The sequence below is a fragment of the Manis javanica genome, chromosome 4, assembly GCF_040802235.1.
Source record: "Manis javanica isolate MJ-LG chromosome 4, MJ_LKY, whole genome shotgun sequence".
Classification (NCBI taxonomy): domain Eukaryota; kingdom Metazoa; phylum Chordata; class Mammalia; order Pholidota; family Manidae; genus Manis; species Manis javanica.
The window spans coordinates 4402759-4420351 of NC_133159.1; the positions used below are offsets into that span (position 1 = coordinate 4402759).

Consider the following 17593-nt stretch of genomic DNA (forward strand, 5'->3'; position numbering starts at 1 on the left):
GTCTTGGAATCAGGGTTTGTAGGTGCATTTGGGGTGGGAAGGCTCTGCCCCTGTCACTTTCCGTCTGCACATTTCTAGGAAATATGTTGTTCCCTTGACTTGGTTCCTCAAGGCCTCGGCCTAGAACCACGTCTTGTGTCAGTAGGGATGGGGGATTGTGAGTCCCATCTTCAGGCCAGCCCATAGTCTCTGGCTTGGTCAGCTTTCCCCAAACTCCTCAGCCTGCTGCAGGCCTGGGGAGGGGCAGGCTGCAGGCAGGAGCAGTAACAGCTGACTGTTGCGCACACCCTAGTCTCGCCCGGCTCAGTCCCTCCGTCCAGGAGCATTTTCAGCACCAGGACGCCACAGGACCATCAGCGTGACCTCTGTTATAGGGATGGCCTCGGGGCTGGGTAACCATCCACCTCCGTCTCCCACACTAGACTGTGAGTGTCTTGAGGACAGGGACTAGACCCCGTGCCAGGGACTGACGTGTGACAGATGCAAACAGGGAGGAAGAACAATGGTCACAGAGGAACACTGCCTCCCGGGGCTGCCCCCACACCAGCTCCCCCCAAACCAGCCCCAGGGCCCACCTTCATGAGAAACCAGGCTGTGGGCCAGGGCTACAGTACCAGCCTGGACATGAAGGCAGGCTCCACACTGCTTGGGGAGGAGCAGGCCAGGAGGGGCAGGAGGTGGTGAAGGCGCTGGTCTTACAGGCAGCAGGCCCTGAGCGCCTTGAGCTTGGCAGCCAGCCAGCCAGGGCTGCACCATGCCAGGGCACTGAGGACAGACGTGACACACAGCCCACACACACCCCCAGCTAGCAGGGGCAGGACATGTATGCAGGGTGTGGAATTGGAGCTCAGGGAGGCGGGGAGGCCAGCTGGCCTCCAGGGACACTCACCTGAGAGAAGATGAGCACACGGTGTCCCTCATCCCGCAGCTTCTTGAGCATCTTCTGTAGCAGCATGAGCTTCCCTGAGGACTTGACCAGGGAGCTACCATCATAGGAGCCATTGGGCAAGACAGGGGCCTCCTGCAGACACAGCCAAAGGTGGGGTGTTGGGGTCGCCCCTCTCCTCTCTGGTGCAGCACCAAGGAGGCCCCAGGGAGGGACAAGGGCCCAGCAGTGGGCTGAGCACAAAGCCCAAGCCAGGTCAGGCCAGGACTGGCAGGAGCTACACCCAGCACCCATGCTACCCAGCAGGGTCTAGACTTGCCAGTCCCACTCTCCCTCTCCCTGATGGCATTCCACCAAGACCAGAGACAGCAGGGAACTGACAGATGACACAGTCCTAAGCTAAGCCACCCTCCAAGCAGGAATCTGGCCTCCTGCTTTGTCTCCACATGCACTACAGGACGCATCCAGGCAAGACCAAGCCCTGAACCCCAGCCGGGTAGAACAGCAGTCGAGAGGCCTCTGCCCCACCAGAGTCCTGAGAGTGATCGAGGGCTGCTGGGTGCGGGCACACGGCCTCCCACCCCTAACTGCACTGCCTTCCGATTCTGGAGGAGGAGGTGGGGTTTATTTGGAAGCAGGAGGGCAGCAAGGACACTGGTAGGAAACGGGTGTGTCGTGCTCTCCAAGGCGCTTTCTCATCCGGCCTTTACCCTCCCTGTGGATGCTGTCATTGCCCCCTTCCTAGGGGAAAGGCTGAGCCTCAGAGAGGACTGTGGTCTGACCCAGGGCCCGGGGCCCACCCGGACCCGCCTGACTCCCCCGGTGACTGAGTGCAGCCAGGTCAGCCCCAGGAACCCTGGCCCAGGGTCTCCTGATGCTGGAGTGGACTTTGGGGTGACCCAGTGCCACCCATTGCTCTGTGATCACAAGGAGGAGCCCAGGAAAGGAGGGAGCCTCCCTGAGCAGTGGGTGGGGTCGATTTTCAGAAACTTCCGACACAAAGGGGACCCGCATCACCTCCAAGTCCGCCTACTCGAGGAAGACTGAGGGCCTGAGCAGCTGCCACAAAGGCCAGGGCACCACAGCAGCCATGACACTTACCTCCATGGCCACGGGAACTACCCACAGCAGCCTCGGCACCTACCTACCACGGCAGCTCCAGGCACCCTCCACAGCGGCCACGGGAAACCTACCAGCATGGCCACAGGCACCCACCAGAGCAGCCTCGAGAACCTACCACGGCAGCCACGGGGAAGAGGTAGGGGTGGTTGCAACACTTCTTCAGGTCCATCATGATGTTGAGCAGCGACACCTGGTTCCCGCCCCCCTTGGAGTTGAGCGCCTCAAAGTTCCGCGTGAGGATGAACTTGTAGTACTTCCTGCAACAGGAGAGGTGGTGCAGCCCCCCGGGGCCGCAGCAGCCTCTGAGAGGCCACTCTCTGCCCTGCAGGGAGGCAGGGGGCTGCGGGCCATGCACCACTTACAGAGAGAACAAGGGGAGCCCCGAGAGGGGGAGCTGCAGGCCTAGAGTCACCTAGCAGGTTACAAGGGACATTACAGTCCCAGCCCTGGTCACTGACATCCGAGGAGAGGCCCCAAGAAGGAAGCACATGCAGAAGGTGAGCCGAGGCCTCAGCGGGGCCCAAGAGCCATCCCACCCCCTCCAGGAAGCCACCCGGGAAGGCTAGGTCAGGCCAGCTCAGGAGAAGGCAAACCCAGAGGACAGGGGCAGGCTGCTCCGGGGGTGCCCCCAGCAGCTGCGCCTCCACTCACTTCTGCATCTGGCTCAGCTCCACGCGGACGATCAGCTCGGTCTTGGCTGGCATGTTCTTGAATACATCGGCCTTGAGCCGCCTCAGCATGTGGGGCCCCAGCAGGTCATGCAGCTTCTTGATCTGGTCTTCCTTAGAGATGTCAGCAAATTCCTCCAAGAAGCCCTCCAGGTTGCTGCAAGAAAGAACTGGGATGAGAGCCAGGAGCAGGGGCCTAGAGCATGCCAAAGCCCTCTGCAGAGGCAGCCAGGCCAGCCCTTCCCCTGCCACCAGAGTCAGAGGGCAGGCCAGCTGGCTGGTGAGCCAGGGAGCCCTGACCCTTCCCTGGGTATCCTCCTGTCTCTGGCTGTCCGTGTCACCCTCACACATGACAGCTCTTGGTCACAGATACCTTTCTGTCCCCAGAGCTGCCCTGGACATGAACTCTCCAGGACTTTTACCCATTTTACGGATAAGGACACTGAGCCTGGGGGGTACCTAAAGTTCCAGTTTTCCCTCCAATCTGCATCTTATGACTCCAAAATCAGCCTCTCCACCCTGAGCCCTGGGTGGGTAGGTAAAGACAAGGAAGCCAGAGGACTGGCTAGGACTCTGACTCTGCCACTACCCTAGCCTCTGCCTCCTGTCACTGTCACCTGTGTGATCGTTTAGGTCTTTGTGGAGGACATGGGGGCAGGACAGGGGCCTGGGGTGCCCCTGGGGGTCTTCTGGGGCAGAGCCAAAGAAAAACCACATTACTAAAAATCTGCACGTGCTGGCACCACAGCCCTGCCACGGTCATCCGGGGCAAGTGCGGCTGGCACTCCCATTTTACTGATGAGAAAACCGAGGTCCAGTGAGCAACCCCAGAGCTGGCATCTGACACTGAGGCTTCTTCCCCGGCTGCGCCTGCCCACGCCCGCCTCCCAGCGGACCCGTTGACTCACTTGAACCTCTCTGGGGTCAGGAAGTTAAGGAGGTGGAACAGCTCCTCCAGGTTGTTCTGAAGGGGCGTCCCCGTCAACAGCAGCTTGTAATCGATCTTGTAGCTGTTCAAGACCCTAAAGAACTTTGGAGCAGAGGATCCTGTTAGGGGGCACAGGTGGCCAGCCCAGCAGGACAGCTCCGGGGCGGGCACCAGTCCCCCTACCTTGGACTGGTTGTTCTTGAGCCGGTGGGCCTCATCCACCACGAGGCAGGCCCACTCGATGGAGCCCAGGATGGCCTGGTCAATGGTGATGAGCTCGTAGGAGGTGAGCAGGACATGGAATTTGATCTGCACTTCTTTCTGGAGGTAAGGAGGCACGTTTGGAGGACAGTTGGGAGGGGAGTGCATCTGAGTCTCAGAAGACACAGAGAGGGAGGTGTGGACAGGACCCCCAGAGAGCCAGGGAGCCCTTGGGATGGAGGGGAAGACACTGGCCACTGAGCACAGGGGTGAGCTAAAGCCCACGGCACCGTGTCCCCGAGAAGAACACAGCGATGACCACGGGGCCAGCTCTGGGCACACCTCCTCGCTCTGTCCTCACGAGCCATTTGGGTTACACTGCCACTGTCCCCACTTACATGCTCCTGGGCCCTGGATAGCTCTCCCCAGGTCTGCTCATGGGACATGAGAAAGGGACCCCTCACTTGGGGCTTAACGCACCGCAGTTGCCGGTTAGAAATTCTTCACGATTGCCAAATTTGTGTTTTGTAAGAGAAGGCAATGGAACAATGGAGAGAGTGCTGGGGGCTTGGAGCCTCAGCTCATATGCAGCCCCGCCTCCAGGGAAGCCTACCCTGGTCCTGCCCAGGGATCATGGGCACCTCTGCCCCTGGTGGGGGCCTGGGCATGAGGGGACATTCACCCCAAAAGTAGCCCTGTACCAAGGGAACTTGACATTAAATAGCAAATAAAAAACACTACAACAGGCCAGCAGAGAGAGCATGAAAAAAAAGAAAAACGCTGTGGCCTGCATTTGAGCCAGGGGCCCTGCATTTCATTCTGCAGTGGGCCCCGCAGGTGATGTAGCCTGTCCTGGCCAAACCAGCCCTGGCTCTCCCAGCGACCCAGGGTGCCCGTGGAAAGGGATCAGAGAGGGGCAGAGGGGAGCCTCGTGGCACAGGCTTTGCCTGTAGGCTCCACCTGGGTTTGCACCTGACCCCGCCCTTTTAAGCTAGGCCTTGGTCACATTAATTAGCAAACCTGAGCCTCAGTCTCCTCATCTGTAAAACAGAAGCCTTACTGTCTACGTGAGGAACGTTGTGAAAATTAAAAGAGCTAAGTCTGTTCCTCAAAAAAATCACACAGAGAATTACCACATGGCTCAGCAATTCCATTTCTAAGTATAGACCCAAAAGAAGTGAAAGCAGGGATCTAGACCAATATTTGCACACCCATGTTCACAGCATTATTCACAATCGCCAAAAGGTGGAAACAACCCAAGTGTTCCCTGAAGATGAATAGATAAACGGGATGCAGTCTAGTCCTGCAACGGATGTCATTCAGCCTTAAAAGGAAGGAGATCGGACACCTGCTACGAGGATGAACCCCAACGATGTTATGCCCAGAGATAAACCCCCAGCCCTGCGGCTCACGTGGGTGCTGAGATTTATTAAGGGCCTACCACATGCCACTGCTGTGCTGGGTGCTTCTCAAAGTGCAGTCCAGGGACTAGAAGCTTCCACGTCACCTGGGACTTTTGTCAGAAATGCATTCTCAGGTCCCACCCGTGAACAGCTGGATCAGAACCTGCCCTTCATGACATGCTCACTCATTCAACCCTCCACAACTCTGTGGGGCAGCTGTGTTATCCCATTTTGCTGAGAAGAATCTGAGGCACAGAGAGGCACAGTGACTTGCCAGAGGTCACACAGTTGGCATACTACAGTGACTTGTGTGCCCCCGAAAATCCATGTCACTCCAGAACCTCAGGAAGTGCCTTTTTTTGGAGCTAGGGTTTTTGCAGGTGTGATTAGTTAAGAGGAGGACATACTGGAGTAAGTGGGTCCTAACTCCAGTATGCATTGGTCTTTATAAGAAGAGGAGACACAGTCATGAAGGGGAAAGGCCACGTGCCAACGGAGGCAGAGCCTGGAGGGCTGCAGCTGCAGGCCAAGGACTGCCCAGGACCGCCTGCAGCCCCCAGGAGCTTGCAAAGGCGTGGAGCCTGCCCAAGAGCCTCTGAAGTGAGCATGACCCTCCCACACCTGGATTTCAGACTTCCGGCCCCCAGAATTGGGGGAAACAAGTTTCTGTTGCTCAAAGCCCCCACGTTTATGGATTTTGTAGCAGCACCCCCACAGCATGACGCAGCCAATAACCCTCTCCACGGAGAAGCCCTTCGCCTGCCACCGGCTCTGCAGGAGCCTGAGCTGAGGGACCTCTGGAGGACTGCAGGGCCCTTGTGCCCCCAGGCAGATGTGGCACCTCTTGGGATCCTCCGTGGGGATGAGGGACACTCACCTTCATGCGGAACACCTTCTTCCCACTCCGAATGGCATTGTCCTCAAAGGAAAACTCATTCTCCCGGATCACAGAGCGGCTCTCCTTGTCCCCAGTGTAGGTGACCACATAGAAGTCGGGCGCCCACATCTCGAACTCACGCTCCCAGTTGATGATGGTAGACAGGGGTGCGCTGACCAGGTAGGGACCTTTGGAGTGCCCCTGGAGGGGAGACAGAGGCAGTGAGGCTGCCTGCCCCCAGCCCCCGCCGGCCCGCCCGGCCCGCCCAGCCCGCACACCTCCTTGTACAGGGAGTAGAGGAAGACGATGGTCTGCACCGTCTTGCCCAGCCCCATCTCGTCGGCCAGGATTGTGTCGGTGCCCTGGGCCCAGGAGAAGCGCAGCCAGTTGAGGCCCTCCAGCTGGTATGGGTGAAGTGTGCCGCCCGTGGAGTCAATATACCAGGGCTGCTTGTCAAACTTGACTGTGGGCTGCAGGGGAGGCAGAGGTTCAGACACACCCTGAGTCCTGGGCCACCAGAGCCCACCCTAAGCCTTCGCACACACAGTTGGAAGTGAAATACTGGAATACTCTTCCAACTTCTCTTGTCCCTGCTAACATATTCATCCCTCCGGTCTCTGCTTCAATGCCACTTCCTCCAGGAAGCCCTCCCTGATTCCCAGTCTGGCTTAGGTGTTTCTACCATGTCCTCCCGTGGTGATCCTGTATTTCTCCTCTCAGAGCAATTTCCCAATAGTTGTGTTCTCTGAGCCCAGACTGTAGTCACCACACCGATCCTGTTCACCGTTGCTCCCTCTGAGTCCCAGTATCTGGGACACAACAGTCAACATTTGTTTGATATGTGTCTGACATGTTTCCCCACTTGACCCCAAACATCACCCTCTTTGCCTCCTTTACCCTTCAGCTTAAGGCAAGCTCCCCCATGAAGTCCTCTTGATATACCAGACTCTTTTCTGTGGCATCCCCCATATTCTGCGTGTGCCCCGCTTGGGCCCCTGGGAGATGAGCAGTTCTTGAAACAAGCCCAGGGCCCTTGTTCCCCCAGGGCCAGGAGCTGGCAGACACACGGGAGAGGTTTGCTAAATGAATTAAAGTCAACCTTCCACTCCCTGATGGGCTCGAAGCTGGTGGGGGTTGGGGGCAGCAAGCTGGGGGGTCTTCTATCCCTGAACAAATAAGAACCGTGCACAATTATCCTATCAGCTTGGTGCTCCTGAAGCTGGAGACACTTTCTGATTCAAATGCCCAAGATTAGCTCATCTACAGTAATGTAGGTTTGTGTGCTAAAGACAGACTGTTTGCTCCCTGTCTGTGCACCAGGTACCAAAGGGCTGGGTGTTGTCATCCTTGTCCTGTCAGGGGCCTGGCGCAAGTGGACTGAACCACAAGCCCCTGGCGAGCGCCTCCACCCCCAGCACGGCTCCCTGTGCACAGGCGGTGGGTGAGGAGAGTCCTCTGCAGAACACGCCCCCCACCACCCCGGCCAACCTGGAGGACAGGCCCTGGCAACCCCACCCCGCTGCCCGCATCCCTGCTCACATCCACGATGGGTGTGTCTGGAGGCTTCTCCTGCTTATCGTCCTTCACCTTCTTGCCCTTCTTGACCAGCCTCTTGGGCAGCCTGGCGTCTTCCCCCAGCATCAGCTCCCTGGCGAGGTGCACACAAGGCCAGTGAGCAGAGCTCAGGCCAGCAGGGGCGAGAGCCCCAGCCCGGCACCGTGGCCACAGCCTACCTGTGGCCCCAGTAAGCCTGCTTCAGGTTGTCGTAGTAGGGGATGTCGATGTCGTCGATCTCCCAGGTGCACTGGTCGTAGGGCAGGTCCTTCCACTTGATCAGGTAGTGGACATCGCCCTTCCTGTCGAAGCTGCAACACAGTGAACAGGTGGCGGGGAGGGGGTCACGCAGGCAGTGGCTGCAGGAGTCCTCGCACGGAAGGCAAAGCCCCTCACTCCCATGGTCCCCTGAGACCCCAGCCCATCAGGTAGGGCAGCACCAGGGCAGCCACTCCAGAGAGATGAAGCAGCTTGCCCCAGGCCACAGCTAGTGAGAGGGAGGGATGAGGGCACTGGGTGAGTGGCAGAACCAGGCAGGGATGTTGGAGAGGCCGTGTTAACAGAGGGGCAGAGCCGGCATCCTTCCAGCCTCTGTTGCAGCAATGCATCCTGTGGGCATGGGGTCTGGGCACCAGAATTCTGAATTTCTGAGCTGGACAGCATTCTCCCCTGACTGTATACCTTTGCTCTAACTTTAAAAACCCAAAGGAACAGAGCCGTGCCCATGCCAGTCCAGGGCCCACCTCTGCAAAGTCAACAAGGACGCAATTCCTGCAGGTGAGATGACCTCTTCTGGAGAAGCCCAAGGCTGTGGGGACCTACAGCCGAGGCAGCACACAGAGCAAGTGCTCTAGAGAAACAACCTGCACGTCAGCTTGGTTCTGGCCCCTGGGAGGGTCCTCAAGGCCTCCCACCCAACCTGAGCTGATGACACAAACAAGCCCAGGCTGCTCCTGGGGGCCAGGGAGTCATGGCTCCCCAAACTGGCTGTGGCTGCACCTGGCCCAGGCACCATCAAGAGAACGTCTCCAGTCACTAAGGAAACTGATAGACATTTTTTCAATTAATAATTAGTTACTCAGACTTTGGGTAATAAATTTTACGGGAAATTCACCTACCCTGCTTTGGAGGCAGTAAGAAAAATTTCCATTAATGGTTTTAACCTGCAATTTAATAAAGGTGAAAAACTGTGGGTCAGGTCAATGGTGGCTTGGGTTTCCATAGAAGCTGATCCTGTTTCTAAGGGTTCTTCTCAGTGAAGACTAAGAATAGGAAGAGGGGGTGTTTCATGGCCAAGTTCTCCCATCTACCTCTTGTCGAAGGCTGCTCCAGCAGGCCCAGGCACCCTCCTCTGGCCTTCACAGCAGCCCTGCAGCCTTCACTCATCGGTCCATGGGATGCACAGAGGCACAGAGCCCAGGACTGGAAGCTGAGCATGTGGCTCAGGTTTGTGACCTCTGCTCTACCCGACTCCTGCCATTCAGGACACCTGGGATCTGCTGGCTCCCAAGTCCCTCCAAGGCAGTGCCCATCAAGTCCAGATGGGTGGCAAGTGAGAGGCTCCGAGCCTGCCGCCATGCAGCGGGCACCTGGGCCCCACCCTGCGCCCACTTCCCGGCCACCACCAGCTCGCACACACTCGAGCTCAGAATGAGCGTGAGCTCCGAGAGCTCACCAAACCAAAGCCGAACTCGCAGTCTGGGGGCCTCCTGCCCCGGCCTCTTCATCCAGCCTTCTGCAGCCTCTGGTCACTGTCACCTGGAAAATTTCTGGATTGCTTAACAAGAGGTGTCTTGGGGTCGCTGGGGTTTGGCATAGTGGCCAAGAAAGCACATCCCACCATCAGAAAGCACTGAGTCAAATCCCAGCTGCACCGCCTCTTGGCTGGGTGGCCATGGGCAAGGGACCTAAGCTTGCTAAGCCTGTCCTTGCGTTCATAAAACGGGCAGAAATACAATGCCTACCTCTTGGGTAGGTAGTGCCCAGTAGCATTAGCTGTTGCTATAAAGGAGGGGCAAATGTGTATTCGCCCCCACACCTCAGGCCCACCTTGGTCCCTGGGACCCTCCAAAGGTATCAAGCAGAAGCCCAGGAGCACAAGAGTCCCAACCTACGAGGGTCTAGCTCTGTGCAGGTTTCACAGGCCATGTGTCAAGTTGCCCCTTTATGTATATGACTTTGGAGCTGCTCTCCCATCATGAGTGTGATGAGTGTGCACAAGTGTGAACATGTGTGCATGTGTGCATACAACCCCCAGCTGGACAAACTGCCGTCAATGGAGGCCCTCGGTCTCTTCCTCCTGCTGCCACCGCACCTGACGTGGCCCTATGCCCATTTTACAGAGCAAAGGAGCCCCTGTCAGGACACGCGGGCACCACGCCAGGCGCACACCTGTGGTTCAGGATGCGGTGGATCATCATCCACTCGGGCTTGATGCCGTAGCGGTAGAAGCGCTCCTCCATCTTGGCATAGAGAGGGTCCTTGTTCTTCCTCTTCTCGCTCTTGCCATCCTCGTCACCGGAGCCATAGTCAAAGGGCGGCGGCTCGTCCATGTCGTTCTTTCTTTGGTAGTTGCGGTACATCACCGTGTGGTACAGCTCTAGCTGCTCGAGAAGGGGGCAGAGGTTACAGGAGGGAGATGGGTCAGGGCCTCCCCAGCACCCAGCCTAGGTCCCAGACAGAACAGTCCTCGCCTTCAGCCTCCCCCACCCCGATTCCCAGCGGTGCCCCTCACTCAGGGAGCTGGCCGGCATGGTTCAGGCCCTGAGTTTTCACCCAGCCACATCTGTCCAGGTGCCTCACCTGTAGCTCCTTCACCCAGGAGCAGTGCCAGTAGGAGAGCCCAGCCCACTTGACAAAGAACTCTCTCTCCGGGATGCCCTCCAGGGCCTTGGGTTGGGGGACACCAGGCTCAATGTCAGGTCCTGGCAGCCCCACCATGAAAGGGGCTGGGGGCTCCGTCCACCTCCAGTGTAGGATCCGCTGGACTTTGCCCTTCAGTGGGGGACACTGTGGACAGAGGAGGGTCCCCAAGTTCAGGGCTTAGCCACAGGGCCCCACCCCAAGATTCCCTGACAGCAATCACCACAAGGCTCCCTCCAGCAAAGTGCACAGTGACCCTACAATATCACCCTGTCCTCAGGAGCCCTCTACTGAGCACAGAAGAAATGGGCAATGTGGATCTGTCCACACAACAAGCACACGCACACATTCACACTCCACAGAAGCCCAGACACACGGGGCAACCCAGGGCTGGCCACACACAGTGCAGCGCAGGACCCTGGCTGGGGCTGGGGGATCCAGCAGTAGGGCACTAGGGGTGGGCCTGGGGAACAACTCAGTGCATGGGGGCTTTCAAATGATTGTGATGACTGGGAGGGTGTGTGTGTGTGTGTGTGTGTGTACTCTCCTCTTCCTGCAAAAACGGGCTCCAGCCCCAGGAGATCCCCTACCCTCTCAGCACCCCAAGTCTGGGACAGGAGCCAGGTCTGGGTGGATCTGAGTGGTCAGTTCTGCTGCTGTGTGGCCTTAGACAAGTCACTCTACCTCCCTGAGCCTCTTTTCTCATCTAAAAATGGGAATAACAAAAGGCCTGGTACTTGGGGGCACTCGGCGTTAAAGGGATGCCCAATGAACAGTGGCTGTGTGGCTGGTGGTAGGGTTATCCGCCACCTCTCTCCATGATGGCTCAGGTTTCGGGTGAGTCCTTGAATAGTTGAGAAGCAGAGCGAGGCCTGGGTGAGGTGGGGAACCGGTGGTGGGCGGGGGCTTGGGCCTGGAAAGAGGCGGCGCCCTGGTGGGCGGTGCTGCGGGCACTGAGCGGGGCCAGGAGGCGGGGCCTCTGGTGGGCGGTGCCTGCCTAGGGGGCGTGGCCCGGCCCGGCGGGGGCGTGGCCCGGCCCGGCGGGGGCGTGGCCCGGCCCGGCGGGGGCGTGGCCCGGCCCGGCGGAGGCGGGGCCTTGGTGGACAGGGCCTGCAGGGGAAGGCCCCGGTGCGTGGGTCGGCGCGGAGACTCAAGGACCTCCCGGGGGCGAGGGCGGGGCCTGGACCTGGTGGGCGGGGCCTTGGGCCTGAGGAGGTGCAGCGGACACTGAGAGGGGCCAGAAGGCGGGGCCCTGCCTTGGGAACGTGTCCCGGCCTGGCGGAGGCGGGGCCTTGGCGGGCAGGGCCTGCCGGGGGAGGCCCCGGTGCGTGGGCCGGCGCGGGGACTGAAGGGTCTCGCGGGGGCGGGGCCTGGCCCTGGTGGGCGGGGCGTTCGGCGCGGGGCGGGCGTAACACTCACAGTACAGCGCGGGCAGAGCCATTCACCGTTTGGGATCTCGGGCAGCGGCGGGTTGAGGCAGTGCAGGTGGTAGGAGGAGGGGCAGGCGTCGCAGCAGAGCAGCTCCCCGCCGTCCTTGCACACGCGGCAGAACTCCATGTGGTCGTCCTCCTCCTCCTCGCAGCCGCCCTCCTCCTCCTCCTCCTCGTCGTCCTTCGGCTCCCACTGGACCCCTTCCTTCTCCTGTTGGGGGAGTCCAGGCAGAGGCCCCCTGGGCCGCGACTCCTCCACCGGGGCCCAGGGCCCGACGCCCGCCCTCCCCCGCGGCGCCTCCCCACGTGCTGCCCCGAGCGCCCGGCCCGCCTCTGCCGAGGGCTTACACAGTGCGGGCAGCTCCACTTGCCCTCGGGCGCCCTCTCCAGCTCCGGGTCGAGGCAGACGAGGTGGTAGGCCCGCGGGCAGGTGTCGCACAGGATGATCTCCCCGCCCTGCTGGCACACTTCGCAGTAGTCCTGGTGGTCCGTCTCGTAGCCGTCGCCATCGTCCGCTGGGGAGCGGCAGAGGCGGCCGTGGAGGGCCCCCGCCCCACCGCCGGCACCCACCCACTCTCCCCCCCGGGCCGGACGGCACCCTGCAGGTGTCCAAGAGTCGGATGAATGAAGGACGGACAGACGAGGGTGAACGAAAGTCGGGAGAACGGCTGAGGGATGAACGGAAGAAGGGGGGGGGATGGACAGAAAGGAACGCGTGGACGGAAGGAGGGCCAGGGAGGGCTGCAGAGGGAGGCGGCAGGGGGACGGAGCGGATCAGCGACTGGCGGGCGGTGGGTGAGGCGGAGGAGCACGTCCCTCCCCGGTGCGCCCCCCCCCACCCCGCCGCCAGTGCAGAGGCCTGGGGTGGGTCACACCGCGAGTCCCTGATTTAACTTTAACTCACTGGGGCAGGAGCCCCCCTCCTGGGTGGCCGAGGAAGTACGCGGGAGCGGCCTGGCGGAGGCGGGGGCAGGCCAAGCAGGGGGGCGCCCTTCCCTGCGTCCCAGAGGGGGCCCTGCACGCCCCCCGTCCGCCCGCCGGCCGGGAGCCCCGCCCACGGGAGGCCCTACCCCTCTTCTTCTTGCGCCTCCTCCTGCTTTTCTTCCCCGGGGCCGCGGAGCACTCGGAGCGCACGGAGGAGCTGTGGATGCTGGCGCTGTCCAAGTCCGACTCCTCCCGCTCATCCTCCTCGCTCTGCAGGGGCGCGCGGGCAGGGGTGCCGGGGAGCGCCTGTGAGCCCCAAGCCTGGCCTGGGGGCTCGCCCGAGGGCGGGGCGAGGGGGAGGCTCCGGAGGCACAGTGCTCTCTGGGGGGCACCTGGCCTCTCCACCCGCTAGACACCCAGCAGCCCAGCCTCCCCAGGCCCTGCTCTCAGGCCCTCAGACACCCCTTCCATTCCCCGCCCCCGTAACCGCCCCCAGGCCCTGCCCTCCACCCTGCCAAACTCCCACGCAGCCCTCAAGAGGCAGCCCTAAGGACACCTCTCCCGGGGAGCACCCCCCCCCCCAGACTCCAAGCTGCACAGGCCCTGGGGAGCATCCATTCTGAAGCCCTCCCAGGCGGGCTGGGAAGCTCAGGCCCAGCTGGCCTGCATTTGGAATGGGGGTGGGGGGCAGGGTGCGGGGGGTGCAGCACGGTGGGTGCAGGACCTGCCCCCGAGCCCTGCTCAGAAGACAGCCTGTTTTCCAGTCAGCCAACCCTCACAACGCATGTGCTCGTTCCGCACATGCACACACGTGCAAAACGCGTCTCAGCTGCTCACGCACGCACGCACCCAGGGACACTCCCAAGTACACCGGTCTTGCTGTCTCTCACACGCACATTCTGGCCCACGCTCACACACACTCACGTGCTCACACTCACACGCTCACCGAGGAGCATTTCTTCCTCTTGCTGCTGATGCCGCCGAAGCGGAACCTGAGCCCGGCCGCCTTTTTCCCCTTGCCCTTCCTCTTGGAGTCCTTGGAGCCCTTGATCTTCTTCCTCACTCCCGGCCCTGAGCGGTAAGGACGGCGTGAGCAGCACATGCCGTGGCTTGCCCGCTTCCCACCACGACGCCACCGAGCCCTCGCAGGGACTCGATAAGGAAAGGACTATGTTTGCTGTCACCCCTTTTCAGATAAGATGAGGCTCAGAGAGGTGGAGCCCTTGCTTAAAGTGGCTCAGCAAATGTGGGGGAGACAGAGAACAGCCCTTTCCTGTCCCCTCTCCCCAGAAAGGAGCTGTCCCCTAGGCCAGCAGGGCCACCAAAGTCACAAGCACCCCACCGTGGTCCACCTATGGGCCCTGGAGGGCCATGCCGGAGCGGGAAGCCCTGTCCCCAGCGGCCAGCCTCCAGGTCAACCTAAGTCCAGGCAACACCGGTACCACTTGACACTACCGCCACCTCTGCCAATCAGCCCCAGGAAACGCTGGCTCCCAGAGGCCGGCAGGGCTGAGGCTGTGTTAATGGAGCCAGCCACAGGACAATTAGCCCTCTGGAGAGTGGTGACCCCTCGGACCCTCTCCCACCGCACTGAGCAGGGACACACGCATCTGGAGGCAGGTGGCCTTGCCCCGGGCCCTCCTCCCGCCACATGGCTCACAGGGAGACGGGGCTGCGAGCCCAGCTGTAAGCTCAGTGGCGCCACAGAAAATCTATTTCAATTTTTCAGGCTCTGAATAGGCAGGCCAGGGAATCAATAGCTCAGCGGCTGAAGTGCAAGAGGAAATGAGGAAGCAAGGCAGGCTAGGCAGGTCCAGGCCAGAGGCTGGGAGCGCGGGAGCGGACTCTAAACCGCACGTCGCTGCCCGCTGGTCCCCTGCAGTGGCAAAGGGGCACACTGCCCCAGAAACCAAAACTCCTTGGGGTTGAAAAAAGGGATCCCCAGAGCTCCTTTGACTCCCCCATCCAAATCTAATCAGGATTCCCAGAAAGGCCAAGCTGCCAGCAGCCATTAAGAGCCCTGGTGACATCCACGTCCCTGCCCCAAGCGGAGCCGCCCCTGGGACTTTAAGCCACAGAGAGCTCCTGCTGCCCCTATTCTCCCCACCTACCACTGAGCCTGACTTTGTAGCTGGACCTCCTTTCAGGCCTCCCCAGAAAACCGCCCCGACCACACCCGTGCACATCCGTTACCCTGAAGGCTGGCTGCTCAGTAGGGCTCAGTAGGCCCCCTTCTGACCTTGGGACCCCTTCTCCCCAGGAACAGCACAGCCTCAGTGAGACCCCCCCAACTCCCTACGGCATGGGCCTCCCCTCTTCCTCCACACCCAAGTCAAAGGGGACCAGGTGCCAACTCCCAAAGCTCTGAGCACACCGTCTCTGCTCCTCCACAGCCTGAAAGGGGGGCAGAACAGGAGCTGCGAAGCCATAACACAGGTGAGAAAGGGCGTGGGGGTCCAAGGTCAGCCAAGGTAGGGTCCCTAATAAAGACCTCCCCAGCTGCCCCCAGGCAGCTCTTAAGTTGCGACGGCCTCTGCCAGCAGGGCTGAGTGCCCACCTACCCCCAGCCTCACCCTTGCCCTCCTTGGTCTTAGCCTTGCGGATGGGCACAGGCTGCAGTGCCTGCGGGGGGCTCACAGCCAGTGGAGGGGCGATGGCAACTGTCTCCACGGCAGCAGCCACCGCCGCAGCCGCCGCGGCCGCGGAGCTGCCCTTGAAGGGGTTATTGGCGCTGAACTCCCGCCACTTGGCACCCAGAACTGTCATCATTTTGGACATGGGGATCTTCGGGTTCTTCTTGGCGATGAGCGGCCTAAGTGAGGGAAGAGACGGGAGGGTAGGGCAGTGAGGGGGAGGGGATGAGACCACCCAAGTGACCGCGGAAGGGTCCATCCTTTCTGCTTCCACATCTAAGATACGTGGTACCAGCCCCATGTTCCAACACTGGGCAGCAAGAGGGTTAGGACAAAGCTTGAGACAGCAGTTCTCCCACAAAACACTGGTCCCCTGTTCACGTGGCTGGGGATCTCCTAATTAGGCTTCCAGGTCCTGTAAGACCTGAGGGACCCCAGGGAGGGACCTGCTGCAGGCCCCTGGGAGTCTGGTTCCATTTCTTCCAGAGCGGAGAGAGGCCATAGGGGCTTATGGCCCCTGGGATTGACTGGGACCCCATCCCCAGACTCAGGGCAAGCAAGGGAAGGTGGAACCATCCGTTCAAATGAAGAGGGTCCTGCTCCTTCCTGCCAGCTCTGCTACGGTCCCCGTCTGTCTGACAGCCCGCCCCTCACCGGGAGCCCTCTGACCCTCTGACCACCTCTGACCTGGTGATGCCTGGGGGAGTGCAGGCCTTGGGTGCATTCCCCAGGGTCCCCAGCCATGGCAGCTGGCCCTGAGGCCCACCTGAGAAACTGGCTGAAGGCCTTGTAGTTGGTCAGCGTGTGATAGTCGGCCTCTGAGAACAGGTAGTCCACATCGTCCAGGCCCCACTCAGCCATGAGCTGCCCCGAGGACTTGGGCTCCTACAGATACACAGGCCAGAGGCAGAATCAGAGGCGGGTCCTTCTAACCCGCACCCTGACCACTGGGGTCGGGGAGGACGGGGTATCTGCAACTTAACAAGTGCAATTCTCACCCACCCCTGAACACCATACGGCACCAGCCCACCTGCCCCAATCAGTAGGAATGGCTCAACACCAGCTCGTGTAGGTGTGGGATAAATGTGGGGTTTGGCAGAGAGGCCACCAGCAGGAATAATAACAGGACTCGATCTCTAGGAGGAATGTTTTTCAGGAATCTGGACATCGGGACAGAACATCGGCCTGAAGATGGATGTTAGGAAGGCAGATGTCCCTGGGGAGGCTGCCCCTGAATGTCCACCAGCACAATCATGCGTGGACCCTGGGGAAGGACAGGACAGGGGCCCAGGAAAGTGTGCCCTGGCCAAGGGAGCAGAACAGGACAACGGTCCACCTAGGGGCAGAGCCGGCTGGTCCCCCGGCTATGTTCCTTTTTCCAGATGGGATGCTGAGGCCCAGAGAGGTGTGTGACTCCCCAGGGCACACAGTAAGCTCTCAAGACAGCCAGCCCAGGGGTCAGATCACTGGGCAGACTGGACTGGCTGGGATGGATAGGGGTGGGGGTGCTCACTGTGAGCTTGTGCTCTGGGGTCTAGTTGGGGCTCTGCCATGTGCTGGCAGTAAGAGGTGGACAGTGACTGCACCTCCCCACGCCTCGGTGTCCCATCTGCAGAACGGGGTGACAGCCCTGCCTCACAGGAGGGGCTGAGTGAGCACATGTGCTTAGGACAGGACCCTCACCCCAACTGTCCACCTGTTCCAGGCAGCCTTGAGCCCCCCAGCCAATTGGCACAAGCCACTCCCAGGCCACAGTCATCAGTCCAGGTGGGCATGTGACCTAAGCTGGTCCAATCAGGGGGACTGCTGGGTCTCTTACATGGACAACATCCTACTTTCCCTCCTGCTGTATTGGGCAGTGGGTGGCCAAGATGCCCTAGGCTGCTGCTACACCCATTCTCAGCCACGAGGGAGCCTGGCCTGAGCCTAGAGCCGACCCACAGAGGCAGGATGGGCCATGCAGACACGGATGACACCACAAACCCCTATACTGCCTAAGGAGCAGAGGTGAGCTGTCTGCTCCTGCAGCAGAAGGCCACCAGGTGGGACACACAGCCACGTGGGATCTCCCTCCCTCCTGGAGGCACCTCACCTTGCTCCCAAAG

General features: G+C 60.5%; 1 protein-coding gene across 6 annotated transcripts in view; it reads right to left on the reverse strand.

The window, feature by feature from the left end:
* CHD5 (chromodomain helicase DNA binding protein 5) overlaps nt 1-17593 on the reverse strand; it is a 56929-nt gene that overhangs the window by 22849 nt on the left and 16487 nt on the right. For 3 of the 6 annotated variants that reach the window (XR_012129942.1, XM_037000168.2, XM_037000167.2), the window contains exons 4-20: nt 16255-16373; nt 15417-15667; nt 13802-13926; nt 13002-13125; nt 12280-12446; nt 11921-12142; nt 10442-10648; nt 10031-10242; nt 7819-7950; nt 7625-7733; nt 6364-6555; nt 6086-6286; nt 3788-3925; nt 3585-3706; nt 2660-2833; nt 2124-2265; nt 890-1021 (exon numbers count right to left, since the gene is read on the reverse strand). Coding sequence is in view for 5 of the 6 variants with exons in the window: in XM_037000168.2 (XP_036856063.2) it covers nt 890-1021; nt 2124-2265; nt 2660-2833; nt 3585-3706; nt 3788-3925; nt 6086-6286; nt 6364-6555; nt 7625-7733; nt 7819-7950; nt 10031-10242; nt 10442-10648; nt 11921-12142; nt 12280-12446; nt 13002-13125; nt 13802-13926; nt 15417-15667; nt 16255-16373 (2769 nt within the window). In the remaining variant the exon portion in view is untranslated. Of the gene's footprint in view, nt 1-889; nt 1022-2123; nt 2266-2659; nt 2834-3584; nt 3707-3787; nt 3926-6085; nt 6287-6363; nt 6556-7624; nt 7734-7818; nt 7951-10030; nt 10243-10441; nt 10649-11920; nt 12143-12279; nt 12447-13001; nt 13126-13801; nt 13927-15416; nt 15668-16254; nt 16374-17593 lie in introns of those variants that run through there. The other 3 variants (XM_037000170.2, XM_037000169.2, XM_037000171.2) reach the window with 2 other exon arrangements.